This window comes from Caretta caretta, chromosome 4, assembly GCF_965140235.1.
Source record: "Caretta caretta isolate rCarCar2 chromosome 4, rCarCar1.hap1, whole genome shotgun sequence".
In the NCBI taxonomy this organism is placed as follows: domain Eukaryota; kingdom Metazoa; phylum Chordata; order Testudines; family Cheloniidae; genus Caretta; species Caretta caretta.
Genome location: NC_134209.1, coordinates 100,354,856 through 100,370,657, shown reverse-complemented (window position 1 = coordinate 100,370,657; position 15,802 = coordinate 100,354,856). Strand labels below are relative to the sequence as shown.

At 40.5% G+C, this 15,802-nt stretch overlaps 1 protein-coding gene across 2 annotated transcripts in view; it reads left to right on the top strand.

Annotated features, from left to right (window-relative positions):
* Positions 1–15,802, top strand: part of KIT (KIT proto-oncogene, receptor tyrosine kinase) — a 79,947-nt gene that overhangs the window by 49,469 nt on the left and 14,676 nt on the right. For both annotated transcript variants that reach the window (XM_048848284.2, XM_048848283.2), the window contains 7 exons: positions 605–720; positions 10,212–10,326; positions 11,654–11,847; positions 12,865–12,971; positions 13,056–13,182; positions 13,504–13,608; positions 13,697–13,807. In XM_048848284.2, the coding sequence (XP_048704241.1) occupies positions 605–720; positions 10,212–10,326; positions 11,654–11,847; positions 12,865–12,971; positions 13,056–13,182; positions 13,504–13,608; positions 13,697–13,807 (875 nt within the window). The remainder of the gene's footprint in view (positions 1–604; positions 721–10,211; positions 10,327–11,653; positions 11,848–12,864; positions 12,972–13,055; positions 13,183–13,503; positions 13,609–13,696; positions 13,808–15,802) is intronic.

Sequence of the window (15,802 nt, the reverse complement as noted above, 5' to 3'; positions counted from 1 at the left end):
GCACTCCAACCCCCGCCCTAGCCCTGAGCCTCTCTAACACCCCAAACCCCCCAGCCCCAGACAGAGCCCTCACCCTCCACACTCCTACTCTCGCCTTGAGCCCCTCCCATACCCCAAACCCCTCATCTACAGCCACACCCCACAGCCCTCACCCCTGCACTCCCTCCCAGAGCCTGCACCCCAATCCCATGCCCCAACCTAGGGCCTGCACCCCAGACCTCCTTCCCCACCCAGACTCCCTCCCAGAGCCTTGGGCAGGTGGGGGGTGGAGTTTGGGGGGGCAAAGTTTGGGCGGGGTCGGGTTCTGGGCACCACCAAAATTTCTACAAACCTACCACTCCTGCTCATAGTGTGCGTATTGCTGTTTATGCAAACCCTTTCTGGCTCTTTCCCCAGTTTGTTCCCTGTATTGGCAAGGGCAAGATTTAGCCCTAAGAGAGCTTTAAATATAGTAAAATGTGGTTTTCAGCATAAACTGTGACATAAACAGTCTGAACATTTACATTCAGAATATCTTTAAATTAACTTCATCACTTAGCAACTGGCCTTCCATTCACTTAGTGAGTAACAAACGTGGTAATGTTTAATTTCTCTGTCTTTGCAGATACAGGAGTGAACTTCACCTTACCCGATTAAAAGGAACAGAAGGAGGCATTTACACATTTTTTGTATCCAATTCTGATGCCAAGTCCTCTATACCATTTAATGTCTATGTGAACAGTAAGTAAAATGAACAGTCTGAAACTTTTTATTATCACAGACGTATTGTACAAAATTCCGTGCATGGACGAGATGTCACAGTGTGGTTCAACATAGGAGACCATGTTTAATACAAAGTACAGTCTGTAAAACTATATAAATATCAAGATATAAAACAACAGAGTACTTATGCAAATACATTTTATGTCATTCCTGACGTTAAATTCTATGGAATACACCTTGCTAATGATCATAGGAGGTGAATTCTGGAGGTTAAGTGTTGAGCAATTTTAAAATACTGATCTGGTGAGTTTATATGGGGGGAAAAAATCTGTAGAACCTGGAAACCTGGCCTCAGAAAACAATAATTTAAGGTGGTATATGATAGGCTATGGAGGCTAGAGTAACAAAAAATGCAGATCAGAAACCAATTTAGGGTATTAATTGCATAAATTTGTTTGGACTACATGCCAACAATGAAATCTTGACGAGGAGATTGCACCCATTGACGTGCATGCTAGCATTTCGGCAGTCTCATTACATCTGCAAAATAATGCAGATTATGTGTTTTCAAAAAGGCCGACATAACTTTAGAAGTATGTATATTGTCATTCCCAAGCAAAAGTTATATAAAAATTCCAGAGTGTTAGTTTAGATGCAAAACAGCATTCTTCAAGACAAAAGCGTAGTGTAGAAAATGAAACCGTGAGTAAGCTCTGGCCTTCCAATTTAAGCCATCCTATAAGAGTTTCATGCTCTCACCAAGCAAAAATTGGCATTTAAGACCAAATTTAACAAAAATCAAAGCAATAGAGGATCACAAGCAAAATGGAGGAAGCTAAGGAGAATAGGGTAGGCACTGCAAGCTGAATGGCAAAAGGAATAACTTGGTAGTATTAACATGTTGAAAAATGTGAGAGCATTATCCATAATGTAGAAATGTAAATTTACATCAAATCCTATCCTATTGATTTAATTACAAAATACTGTTCTCTAGAGATGTATTACAGTTTTTAGTCAAGACTATTTCTTTAGGATACAATAATTGTATTAAATGTTCAGCACTAATTACTGAATTGCTCCCATGTGTTGCCGGGTGTTAACATTTGAGTTTTACACAGCATCACCATTCACAATATTGTAGCACATTACCAATGATGCCACTTGGGAACTAAAAGAATTGTGAGTTATGTACGTGGCCATCAGTTCCTGTGAACCTGACTGGATCTCTCAGATTTGGGATGTCATATCTGCCTGCCAGAAGTAGCCTGTCAGTTCTTCACAGCAAGTGCTCCAGGGTTCTGAGACTGAATATAGACACTCCAGGTTAACAAAGCAGTTCAGTAATAGGTAGCAAGTTAGGAACAGTTTGGCTGTGTATTACTTAGTGGCTGCTCTCATGGTCACTTCTACAGCTGTTGCATCAGATAAAATAAATGCCTTCTGACTGAGCTTATCTAGAGCTGCTTGTGTTTACAACCACCAGTATTCAAGTCTCTTTCTTTTTTGTTTCAACAGTTAATGGGAGTTGAGGGTTTTTAGCCACCTCAAAGGAGGCACGCAGCACCTCACAGGAAACGTTGCAACAGTGCATGGATTGCAAATATTTTATTTGTTTAAAAAAAGTTTTCTTTGGAATTTTAAATAAATAAAATAAAATAATTTCTATTGGTCTTTCATATTTGTACAAGCTTTCAGGTAAATTTGACCTGCCAGTGTTTTCTGACTGTTTTTTTTTTCCATGAATTTTAGCTTCTTTGTTCAGACATGTCTTTTTAAATTTTGACAGGTTTCAGAGTAACAGCCGTGTTAGTCTGTATTCGCAAAAAGAAAAGAAGAACTTGTGGCACCTTAGAGACTAACCAGTTTATTTGAGCATAAGCTTTCGTGAGCTACAGCTCACTTCATCGGATGCATACTGTGGAAAGTGTAGAAGATCTTATTATATACACACAAAGCATGAAAAAATACCTCCTCCCACCCCACTCTCTGGGGTGCTTTGTGTGTATATAATAAGATCTTCTACACTTTCCACAGTAGCAGGAGAGTGGGGTGGGAGGAGGTATTAAAAGACTAAAGATTAAAATATAAATTGACAAACAGCATGCTGAAGGGAGTAACAATTAAGAAATGATAGAAATCTTCAGACTAGCAACTATAGTCCAGCTAGAAATTAGTGAAGACGTTTTCAAATTTAAATATAGGTTGCGACAATCAACAAAGTATTATATATGCAGTTCAGGATGATGCTACAGGTGAGAAACTAGTCACGTTACCACCATGACGTTACAAATCACATGATGCTAAATTCAAGTTTCCCAGATATCAGAAAGCCTTACTGAAAATATAGGGAGTGTGTGGGAAGTCACCACGATATTTTAAAGAGACTAATTCAAATCCAGAAACTGGAGCTGTAGGAAGAAAGTCCTCTTCCAGTGACTACAGTGATAGACAATGGCAATAGAAGTGTTACTTTTAGATATTTATTTTCCTCTGTTAAGGATGAAGGAAAAAGAAATTGGTAATAAAAGTAATTAAATTAACAATGTTAACTGCTAGACTGTCGAGTTATAAATAGTAGTGGCATCTTTAATTCCTCTTTACTATGTTTGGAATAAACATCAATAAGAGCTGAATAACAGTTAATAAACTTAATGAAATTAGAGATTTAAAGCATTTAATGACTGATTATTGAAGGGAATATGCAAGTATGCAGAACAATTTAATGAAACGTTAAATAATTAACATGTTATAGCCAAAGCAGTAAGCAACATATAATCATTAAAATCCTATCTGCTTTTAAATTAAGGATAATTAGATATTGGAAGTCATAAAACTAACCATAATAAAATATTTCTCAGAATAGGATAGCTTAATGAGAAACTCTGTGTCCACACTTGCCAAGGCTAGTCCACATTTGATTCTATTTACTCTACATTCATTTGACTCCTGATGAGGCTCCTTACTGCATTAAATAAGAGGAAGCTAGAGAGAACTCAATAGCAGTGAAAGAGGCTAGCCCAGAAAAAAACAAACTGCTTACAGAGTCTGGGGCTGATATCTGGTTTTTAGGTCAGAAGCGGCAGAGTTGGCAGACCTGCCTGTACCTGCCCCCTCATCATCTTTGCCCGATGAGGCGATAGCAGGACCCTCTCACTCAGTTCCCCAGGACAATGCCAGGGCCCACCAGGAGCTCTTGAAGAGGGTCGCATCAAACCTGGGGCTGGAAGACGAGGAACTGGCGGAGTCCTCAAACTCCTTGTTCGATGTGCTGAGTGCAGCAGCCCCCTCCCAGGGTGGCATTGCCGGTGCACGTGGGATGGTGAAAATTACTAAGACACCCTCCTCCCTGCCCCCCATCTCCAAGCGGGCAGAAAGAAAATACTACGTCCCCACTAAGGAGTATGAGTATCTTTATACCCACCCTGCCCCAAGCTCACTGGTTGTGTTGGCAGCCAATGAGCATTATAGATGGCCAACCAGGATCAACGCCTAAGAACAAGGAGGCAAAGAGGCTCAATCTGTTTGGTAGAAAAATTTATTCTATGTCCAGCCTCCAGCTGAGAGTGGCCAACCATCAGGCCTTGGTTGGCCATTATGATTTTAATATTTGGAAGTTCATGGCCAAGTTCTCAAATTCGCCTCCAGAGGAACCCAGGAAAGAATTCCTGGCTATCCTCGATGAGAGCAGGGCAGTGGCCAGGGCAGCCCTCCAAGCGGCCTCAGATGTGGCAGACTCTGCGCCCGAACCATGGCTTTGGCCATTTCAATAAGGCAGGCGTCCTGGTTGCAGTTTTAGGGCTTATCGACAGAGGTTCAACAATCCATCCAGGATCTCCCATTCGATGGCCTGGCACTGTTTTCCGATCAAATGGACAGTAAATTGCATGGCCTGAAAGACTCGAGGGCTCCCTTGTGCTCCCTGGGGCTGTACATGCTGGGGCTGGCAAGGAAGCAGTTTAAGCTGCAACACACCCACAGGTTCGGGAGCCAATGTCTGTTGGAGCCCTTCCACAATAAGAGCAAGAGTTATAAGCACAAGCAAGGCCATCAGCCGGCGTTCTCTGCTCACTCGAGCCCCACCCGTAAGCAACTGGGTAACAAGCAGGCGTTTTAAGGTGCTCTCGAGGACAACCTTCCAGCCTGTGTCCTGGATCCTGCTCCCCTGTTATTTTCCAACCACCTGTCCCCCTTCATCCCTGCCTGGGCTTCTATAACATCAGACCGGTGGGTCCTTAGCACAGTAGCAGGGAGATATACTCTCCAATTTATTTCTATCCCCTCCTCCCACCACCCTCTCCGTCCCTCTTCAAGGACCCTTCTCATGGGTATTCGCTTGGGAGGTGTAGGGCCTTCTGCCAGTGGGAGTCGTGGAGGAAGTCCCACTGCATCTGAGAGGGAAAGGGTTTTACTCCCACTATTTTTAAATCCCAAAAGCCAAGGGGGGTCTGTGCCCCGTCCTCGACCTACGGAGCCTCAACAAGTACCTCAAGAAGTTGAAGTTCCGCATGTTCTCCTTGGCCTCCATCATTCCTTCCCTGGATCCAGGAGACTGGAACGCCACCCTCAATCTGAAGGATGCTTATTTTCACATATCAATATTCCACAGTCACAGATGGTTCCTACATTTCGTAGTTGGGACCGCCCACTACCAATTCACAGTGCTCCTTTTTGGCCCTACGACACCAAGGGTGTTTATGAAATGCATGTTGATGGTGGTGGCCTACCTCAGACATTGGGGTATCCAGATTTACCCGTACCTCGACGACTGGCTCATCAAGGGCTGCTCTAGGGTCCCAGTCCAGCGCAGCGTTGAGACGTTGTGAGCCACTTGTCAAGCCCTGGGCCTGCTGATAAACGAACAAAAATCAACATTAATCCCGGTCCAACAGATAGAGTTTATTGGAGTGGTTCTCGACTCTACCTGAGCCAGAGCATTTCTGCCAGAGGCCAGGTACAAGGCAATGTCAGATCTGATTGCCAGCATCACCTCACCTCCGCTCACCATGGCCGGGGTCTGTCCCAGACTATTGGGTCACATGGCAGCATGCATGTATGTTGTCCACCATGCGAGACTCAGGCTGCGTCCCCTCCCGATGTGGCTGGCGTCGGTCTACTCCCTGGCCAGACATCACCTACACAAAGTCATCACAGTCCCTCTGAGGATACTTATCTCTCTGCAGTGGTGGTCCGACCCGACGTTGATGTTGGAAGGTGTGCTGTTCGTGAGCCTGCAACCTATGGTCTCCCTAATTTTGGATGCATCCGACCTTGGATGGGGAGCACATCTCAGTACACTGTGGACTCAAGGGTTATGGTGTCAAGAGGAGTTTGCATTACATATAAACATCAGAGAGCTCAGGGCCATCCATCTGCCCTGCGGTGTCTTCCTTCCCCAACTGTCCGGTTGGGTTGTGCAGGTATTGACAGATGACACGGCCTCCCATGTTATATGTCAACAGGCAAGAGGGAGCACATTCGTCTGTAGGACTTCTACATTCAGCATGCAATCCATCTGGAAACCTCGCACCTCCCCGGCATCCAGAACACATTGGCAGATCACTTCAGCAGGTCCTTCTTCTCTCACCACGAGTGGTCCCTCCACTCTGAGGTCATCAGAGTGCTCTTCGAGAAGTGGGGAGCTCCCTGAGTGGACCTGTTTGCCACCAGACAGAACAGAAAGTGTGATCAGTTCTGCTTTCTCCAAAGCCTCCGCCCAGGCTCGCTTTCCAATGCCTTTCTCCTGTCATGGTCAGGGGACCTGATGTACGCCTTCCCACCAATTCCCCTCATCAGCAAAAATCAAGAGGGATAAGGCATGAGTCATTATGATTGACCCGGCATGGCTTTGGCAGCATTGGTGTGGCATACTCATGGGCTGGCTGTGCCAGCCCCGTGGCCACTTCCCAGTCACCCAGACCTACTCTCGCAGGATCATGGTCGGCTCCTGCACCAAAACCTCATCTCTCTCCACCTCACAGCTGGGATGTTGCATGGTTGAATCCAGAGGAACAGGTATGCTTTAGTCAGGTACAGCAGGTTCTCTTGGATAGCAGAAAGCCCTCCACCACAGCGACCTGGCAACGTGGAAGTGTTTCTCCGGCTGGGTATCGGGAGTGCAACATCTTCCTGACATAGTCGTCTCTGCAGTCTATCCTGGATTACCTGCTTCACTTAAAGGACCAGGGCCTCACCTTCTCTTTGATCAAGGTGCACCTGGCAGCCATATTGGCCTTCCATTGTCGTGTCCAGGAGATCGGTATTCTTGCATGAGATGTGGATCAGGTTTCTGAAGGGCCTGGAAAGGCTCTTTCCACCAATCCAGTACCCAGTTCCCCAATGGGACCTCAACCTAGTCCTCTCCAGGCTCATGGGTCCGCCCTTTGAGCCCATGGCTTCTTGTTCCCTTTCCCACCTGTTGTGGAAGTTGCACTCCTTGTAGCGATTACCTCAGCGAGGCGTGTCTCCAAGATTAGAGCCCTCACTTCAGAGCCCCCGTACACGATATTCTCAAAGAACAAGGTCCAGCTGTGGCTTCAGCTGGCTTTTCTGCCTAAGGTGGTGTCACACTTCCATGTCAACCTGGATATCTTCCTCCCGATGTTCTGTCTGAAGCCTCACACGACCAATGAGGAGAGGCGGCTGCACACTCTGGATGTCAGGCACGCCCTGGGGTTCTACCTGGAGGGCACCAAGCCCTTCCGCAGATCGACCCAGCTCTTTATTGCAATAGCTAACAGGATGAAGGGCCTTCTGGTGTCCTCTCACAGAACTTCAAATTGGATCACCACCTGCATCCATAGTTGTTACGAGTTGACGCAGGCTGTCTCCCCACCGATAGTGAAGGCCCATTCGACTAGGGTGCAGGCGTCTTCAGCTGCCTTCCTGGCGCACATCCCTATCCAGGATATATGCAGGGCCACAACGTGGTCTTCAGTACACATGTTCACAACGCATTATGCCATTACTCAGCACCTGAGATGGTGCTGGCTTTGGCAGAGCTGTGTTGCAATCGACACGTCCATGAACTACCCGTCTCCGGTGGTACTACACCTACAATGGAATGGACATGAGCAAGCACTCAAAGAAGAAAAGATGGTTATCTTTTCGTAACTGTTGTTCTTCAAGATGTGTTGCTCATGTCCATTCCATGACCCACTCTCTTTCCCCTCTGTCGGAGTTCCGGCAAGAAGGAACTCTGGGATTGGGGAGCCGGTGGCGCCCCTCATACCAGTGCATACTCACGCCACTCCAGAGGGTGTCAGAGGTGGTCCCCTACAGATATCACTGAGGGAAAAACTTCCAGCACTGGTGCATGTGGCGAGCACACACACCTACAATGGAATGGACATGAACAACACATCTCAAAGAACACAGTTACGAAAAGGTAACAGTCTTTTTATGATCCTGTAACCAAGATCAGATTCAAGCCCAGCATCTCATAGTGTATAACTTTTAGGTACTGGCTTACATGTTGTTGTACTTGGCTTTTACTGAACAGTGGACCTGCATATTTTTTATTTTTGTTTCCTTCACCCAAAGCCAGAAAGGTCTAGATTCAGGCTTCACCCAACATGATATTTTTAAAGTAACTAATGTTCAATTTCCTCTTAAATTCAGTTTGACTATTAATTTGTCCATCTTTTTCTAGCAATGATCTGTGCTGGATGGCGTATTGCCCAGTGTGTACAGTATGTATTTCTAAAGGGTCATGTTTGCGTTTGAAAGCAGTCATCAGTCACTGAGTATCAGATTTAGTTAAGTTAAAAAAATTCTGAATGTGACTGTTTTGGAATTGGGCCTTAAAAAAAAGTTAGATATCATCCATGAACTCCCCCATTGTCCAAGATGTGCATGATCAGAATGTCCTACACTAAATGTTGCAAATAGAACCCAGCATATTGCAACAAGGTTAATTGTTTGATGCTTTGAATCAAACATTACATGCAAATTTAGAAGTGAAGGAGCTTTCAGTTCCCGAAACTTGTCTCACTAGTAGGTGAGGATACGATTGAGGATCTGAATGCATTTTATTGCATCAAGTTTAATTAGGAAGTAAAATGGACAATGAAATTCATATCCACAAACAAATTACAGTATATGCATCTCAGCTGGTGTAAATGTACATACTAGCTTCACTAAAGTCAATACAGCTCCATCAATTTACAGCACATGAGAATTTGGTCTTATGTGTCTATGAAAAATAATGTGTTAAAAAGATCTTTTAATGGCATCTATGAATTGCTCAATGTCCTTGGAGATTTCAGCAGATTGAATCTTCCATTAGTGTCGTTTACAGTTATTTGAAAGGAAGCTAAGATACATATGGTGGTAAATGTGACTTCTGCATTTATTAGAACTGTCCAAATCCTCTATTAAATGAATCCTCACAGAGTGTTTTAGAAAAGTTGTCAAAACTCTGTTATTGTTATATTCTGTTATTGCCTGTTCTTCCAAAAGTTCTCAGAAACTGGATCGCTATGTGGAAATTCTGCTTTATTGGTACGTTCTCTTCTTGTGCTCAGATAACAATCTTTTAAATAAATACATCAATGTTGTTATTTCTTGATATACTAAAACAAAATATAGTGTCTTGAGGAAAGGAAGCTGCTCAATTCAATGTTTTTTAAAGTAATGAATTAACTGTGACTTACTTTTTAGGAATCTAATGTATTCATCCAAATATTAGTTTTATTTCCTACATGTGCAATGTCTTAAAAGCAGTTTTTGTAAAATCCAAGCCTGAACTACCAAAGACAATGTATTTGTAAATATACATCTATATTTTATTGTACACTGCTCAAACCCTTTTGGGCAGTTGCCTTTGATATTTAATTTGCTGGGTAGTTTCTTACAACAATCTTGCTCTCTATCAGCTATGATCTAGAGAATTTGCAGGGTGTTTTAAATACACAGCAAATCCCAACTCTCTAGTCAATTCATTGTGGGAAGTTCTTGTATATTTCATTGTAGTACCTTTCCTAGATGTGCAATGGTGTTGTATTACATAAAAGGCAGATGTAACAGAAGTGTGGTGTGACAGATACAGTACATTCACAATCATGAAAAAAACAGTGTTAATGCATGTTAGAGGGATCAGCCAGCAGAGAAGTTGGAACTTTATTAATTGTTCCAAAATATGGAAGGTGGTTTTTTTTCTGGTGGGTTAAACTCTTGTCAGCTGTGATTATGTCGTTTTAAATTCTTGCACAGATCAAGTATTTTGCTTTTGTATTACTTTTGCCTTCTTTGGAAAATCTAGGTTAGCCTGTCAACATAATAATTTTAAATTAAATATATTTTCATAGGTAGCTAATGTTAAAAATGATAGTGTAGGAAAGATGTGGTCATACAGGCCTTGGTCCTTCAAACGCTCATGCACGTGCACGACTTTATGGAAGTGAGTAGTCCAATGCATAAATGCTGGCAAAATTAGGGCCAGAATTAGTAATAAATCAGAATGAAAATTATTTATTCACCAAAAGCATGAGTATTCACTTATTTTATTGCAGCAAAACCAGAGATTCTCACTTCGGACAGACTTAGCAATGGCATGCTCCAGTGTGTGGCAGCTGGCTTCCCTGCCCCTACAATAGATTGGCGTTTCTGTCCAGGAACTGAGCAGAGGTGAGTAATTTCCAGAATGTGCCTTAAAAGTGACCTGACACACCTGATTTAAAATTCAAGCAATAAGATGTTGAAAGAAGACAGACAAATAGCTGTTCAACTGTTGCATTATTTCTGTAAGCATAGTCTTAATTGTTTTAGGTTTGTGCTGTTTGTTTGTTTGATTTTTTTTGTTTTTGTTTTGTTCCTTGAAGGGAGGATACTCAGTGTATTTTACTGAGTAGACATTAAAGGCCAAATTGAGTTCTGCTGTAAGCCAACTGACTACAAAGGGTTCACACCTTTTTACCCCGGGGGTGAATTTGACCCTAATTGTGTAACTTCACAGAATGACAGTTACAGAAGAGTTTCTATATATGGCTATTATCTTTTGGATTTATCATGTAATCACACAATTTTCCAGGACACAGGATAATGAAATTTCCATGTGTATACAGTAGATTACGTGTTAAATGTGTCTGGAGTTATTATGAAAATAAATTACTAAATTACCAGGTCTCTAAGAAGATTGAGGTAGAATATTTGTGAAAAACATTGTAAAATGCTCCTCACTTCTTCTATCAGAGACATAGTACTAACAAGTCACATATATCTCACTGGAATCATTTTTTTAAGCCTTAAATAGTCTGTTTTTTTAGTCTTCTTAAGGAAAATCTGTGTTGTTTTATAACTTATGTTACTGGTAATATTGCTAAAATTAGCATGCTTGCTTTTATATAGTAAAGATGTCAAATTTTAACATTACAATTGACTGGTCAAAAAAGAGTAAACCTACTTATCTTGACCAATTCATAGGGTAGCTCTTAGAAACAACAGCTTGTAAGGCAGTGCTGGGTATTTTGTTCTTTGATACATATGGTGCTGTTGTAGATTGGCCACGGATATATTTTTATCTTATTAAAACACAATGTCTCTGAATAAGTTATCAACAGTGGGAGTTGAAACCAGGACCTAAGGATCTGATAGCCTGAGCTAAAGAGCCAGGTTCCATAGCTCAAAGACTGCAGCAGACTCATAAATTTCTATATGTGGAGTAGCCAGTAGAATAGAACAGAGAGCCACGCTGTGTAGGTATGAGTTAAGTTGTCATGGAGGATTTACATATATAATTCTGCACACAGAGGAAAAAATATACTTCAGATCTGATCATTAGAGTATAAAAAGCAAGTTCTTCAGCTCAATCCTTCAATGGAGCTGTGTCAGTTCGCACCAGCTGAGGATCTGGCTGTAAATATTGAACTTTATCTTAGAAGAAAGTTCAAATAATGAAGAATTTACTCCAAGTAGTTATCCATAAAAGGGTAATTGTCAACAATGTTTCTCCCAGGTGTTTCAATTCACCAGCTATATCTCCAGTGGATGTGAAGATCTATTATAGAAATTCATCTTTTCCATCATTTGGAAGGATAGTGGTTGAAAGTACCGTTGATGCCAGCACATTCAAAAACAATGGCACTATATCATGTGAGGCTTCCAATGATGTTGCCAGAAGTACTGCTTTTTTCAACTTTGCTGTTAAAGGTAGTGGCCAAAATGGTATATAGAAATGTATAAAATGTAATTAAGATGATGGGATGTTTTAGCTCTGTGCATCACAAATAATTACAATAAAACCCATATTTTAAATATATTGCCTGTTTCTGCCACTGACCTGCTCAGTAACATTCCCTCTCTGTGCCCTCTCACACCTTTGTCTGTCCTGTTTATTTAGACAATGGGGCCCTGAGTTTGGTTGGAGCCTCTAGGTGCCACTATAATAAAAATAATTAACAACAGATTGCAAACACACTGGTTAGAGGGTGCTAATGAGTTTTGGCCTCCATAGCAGCATAAAAGAATTCGCAGAATTGTAAAAGTGGAAATGCCAAAATACTTATCAGTTGCAACCTGTATGTTGTTCTTTGTTGTTTCCTTCTGTGCAAAAGCTAAGGTTTCTGTGCTGTTCTTTTTCTATACTATGTGCCATATATAATATACAAACAAAAATGGGTCAGATTTGAGGCATATTGATCTTTACAAGATTATGTTATTGTCCATATTCTTTGCTTCCAAAGAATATGTTGTAGAGAGCATATTAATCATTGGATAAGCTAAAAAATTGGGACTTTGAGAAAAGTTCAGTTAAGAAACTTTTTCTTTCACTAATTTGACATGAATCCTGTTTTTAAAGCTAAAAATAATTGGCGAGAGCTGTCTTAATGGGCTAACGATAGAACTTTGTGCTACCATGCAGAAACCCTGAGTTTAATTGGTCTTGGTTTCACGCTTCCTAGTTTGATGGGGCTGGGAGTGCTGAAGAAACAAACTAAACTGCACAGCTTCCAGGGTAAAGAGATGTCTCAACTTGCCATCAGGCAACATCATCTTACAGTTCTGTCCATTTAGGAGGGTTCTGATATTCAGCTTTCGGGTGGGGGGAGGGGAAAAAGGGAAAAGCATCTGGGCTCCAGCCGAAACAAAGAAAATATTCCCTGAGGAAGAAAAACAATTAGGGGGATAAAGATTTTACATTTAACAACTTTCTCTGTCTCTTTCTAGAACATATCAGTACCCACACTCTCTTCACTCCTTTACTGATAGGGTTTGGAGTAGCAGCAGGACTGATGTGCATCATAGTAATGATTCTTGTGTACAAATATCTACAGGTAAAATCAGATGCACACATTCATCTTAGTTGTTCTTGTTGAAGTTTTAGCAGTAAAATGGCCATTTTTCCCCTTTTTTTCCAGAAACCCAAATATGAAGTTCAGTGGAAAGTTGTTGAAGAAATAAATGGAAACAACTATGTTTATATAGACCCAACACAACTTCCATATGATCAGAAATGGGAGTTTCCTAGAAACCGATTGAGTTTTGGTTAGTTTAGGTTTATTTAACTTCATTTCCAATGTGAAATTTTCAATCCCTTTTCTATGAGACCTTGTCATGAAAACATAGCATTTGCTATCAATAATATATTGAATATTAAAATATATAATAATGACAACAGCTGCTTTTCAGCATGCAATTTGAGGAAGCAGTTTCCTGTCTTAAACTACTTCCATTTCCTTTGAGAAGAATAAATGGCTTAAATTGATCCAATAATCTACTACTGATCTTTTTTTAATATAAAGCAAAAAGAACCACTGATAGGTAAAATGTTGTGACACCCATTAAAAGTTGTCTGGCAATTTTTAGGTAAAACTCTTGGTGCTGGAGCTTTTGGGAAAGTTGTGGAGGCTACTGCATATGGTCTGTTTAAATCTGATGCTGCAATGACAGTAGCAGTAAAAATGCTCAAACGTAAGTTTCTACTATGTACAATATTCTTTTTTCCTAACTTTCTTCTATTGTACACCGAATTTGCTGAATGACATGTTTTTCATTCCAGCAAGTGCCCATTTAACGGAGAGAGAAGCCTTAATGTCTGAACTCAAAGTTCTGAGTTACCTTGGTAACCACATTAATATTGTGAATCTACTTGGAGCCTGCACTGTTGGAGGTAAAGTTATGAGATTACTGGATTTTTGTAATTGCCTTATTGTAGAAGTAGAAACCTATTCCATACATACCTTGAATTGCTTAGTCATGATGAAATGTTTAACCTTCTCATGTAAGACCTTTCTTCTAGACTTGAGACCATATTAAAAAATCCACACACAAAAAACCCCAAGACCATAGTAATTCTGGCTAGAAATGAAGATTAGTTTTTTGCTGACATGACCCAGCACATGGTCCATTTCTGGACTCCATTGGATTGGCACATAAAACAGCTTCCTCTTAAGAGTTCATAAAATGGGCTGTCTATGTTTGTCGTCAGCAACATTAGCTTCCAAAAATGAGAACAGACATTAAAAGGGCATGTTTAGCTTTGAGGGAAAAAAATCTGCGGGGGAGTCAGGACCTTATAACAGCCTTCAAATACGTTAAGGTCTGCTATAAAGAGAATGGGGATCAATTCTCTATGTCCACTGAAGGTAAGATAAAAAGTAACAGGCTTAATGTGCAGCAAGGGAGATTCAGGTTAGATATTAGGAAGAACTTTTTAACTATAAGCGTAGTTAAGTTCTGAAATCTGCTTCCAAGGGAGATTGTGGAGTCCCCATCATTGGAGGCGTTTAAGAACAAGTTGGACAAACCACCTGTCAAGGATGGTCTAGGTTTTCTTGGTCCAGTCACAGAGCAGGGGGCTGGACTTGATGACTTCCTAAGATCCTTTTCAGCCCTACTTTCTATGGTTCTATGGTTTTATGGTTTATTAGTGTCTGAACTGAGTTATTCTTTACTATCTACTGTTGAACTGGTATATGTATTATCTTGTACAGTCCTCAGATAATCTATTTAAACTGCAGCAAACATTTATTATTGGAATATTAGGGTTATTAATTCTAAATACTTATCAGTCAAAAAATGAAAAAGTAAGGTTCTCAAAGTAAGTAACTTTGTTTACATTGCACATCCTGGACATTTTGGTTTTATATATTTAAGAACATAAACAGTAATGTTAACATGCACACATAAATAATCCAACAAATAATTGAAGCTTATATCCAACAAATAATTGAAGCTTATATACAGTGATTTCTTAACTTTGCTGCATTTAAATTTGTAACCTACATGTTATGCTAACATAAATGTTTGTAATTTTTAATTTCTCCATTTTACTTTTCAAAGGAAAAAATCTTGGAATAATTCAGAGTTTTAGATTTATGCAAAACATTCCACCCTTTCATAATTCAAAAATGACTGAAGGGATTTGGTTCAAATGATCCACAAAGCAAATTCTATGGCCTGAATCAATGCATGGACTATTTCAGACAAAAAAGAGAATTTTATAAAGTATAAGCTTATGAAAATATAGGGTTTGTAATAATCCTGATGTAATCTTAACTATAGTATTTGCTCTTATGGAAACCATAATTATTAAACTAAAGAAAAACTATGAGGATATATTGGTACAGAATGATCCTACGAATGAAATAATGGGCAGCATTATTACATATTCAAATGCCGTCGCTGCAGTCATTCATTCGGAAAGCATACATATGATCTATAAACATCTATGCTGTTGGTGACTTTTAATTCCCCTTTTAAATTTCATTTTAATATTCTAAGATCTAGTGTAACTTAGTTTTCTGTCTCAGCAGACTGTTCTATGTGAATGATTTTTCCCATTATACTGCAGAGTATAACACCCTACATTATTTAAAAACATAGCTGAAAGAACTCGAAGCTCTACTGTAAACAGAAGTGAATCAAAAGGATTAATGTTTGAAGCCTCTTACTCTAATATTTGGAACAAATAACTTCCTTCAGGAAGTGAGCAAAATCATACAGATGTGTCTGGCCAGAAACATTATCACATGAAGAGGGAAAAAAGACTTATTTGTTTAATTTTTATACAGTGTGATACTATTGATGAGGGGAAAATTAATTGGGAATGACATAGCTTTAATTGCACAATAGTAACTAGTCCATGAATGAGGAAACTGCTGCT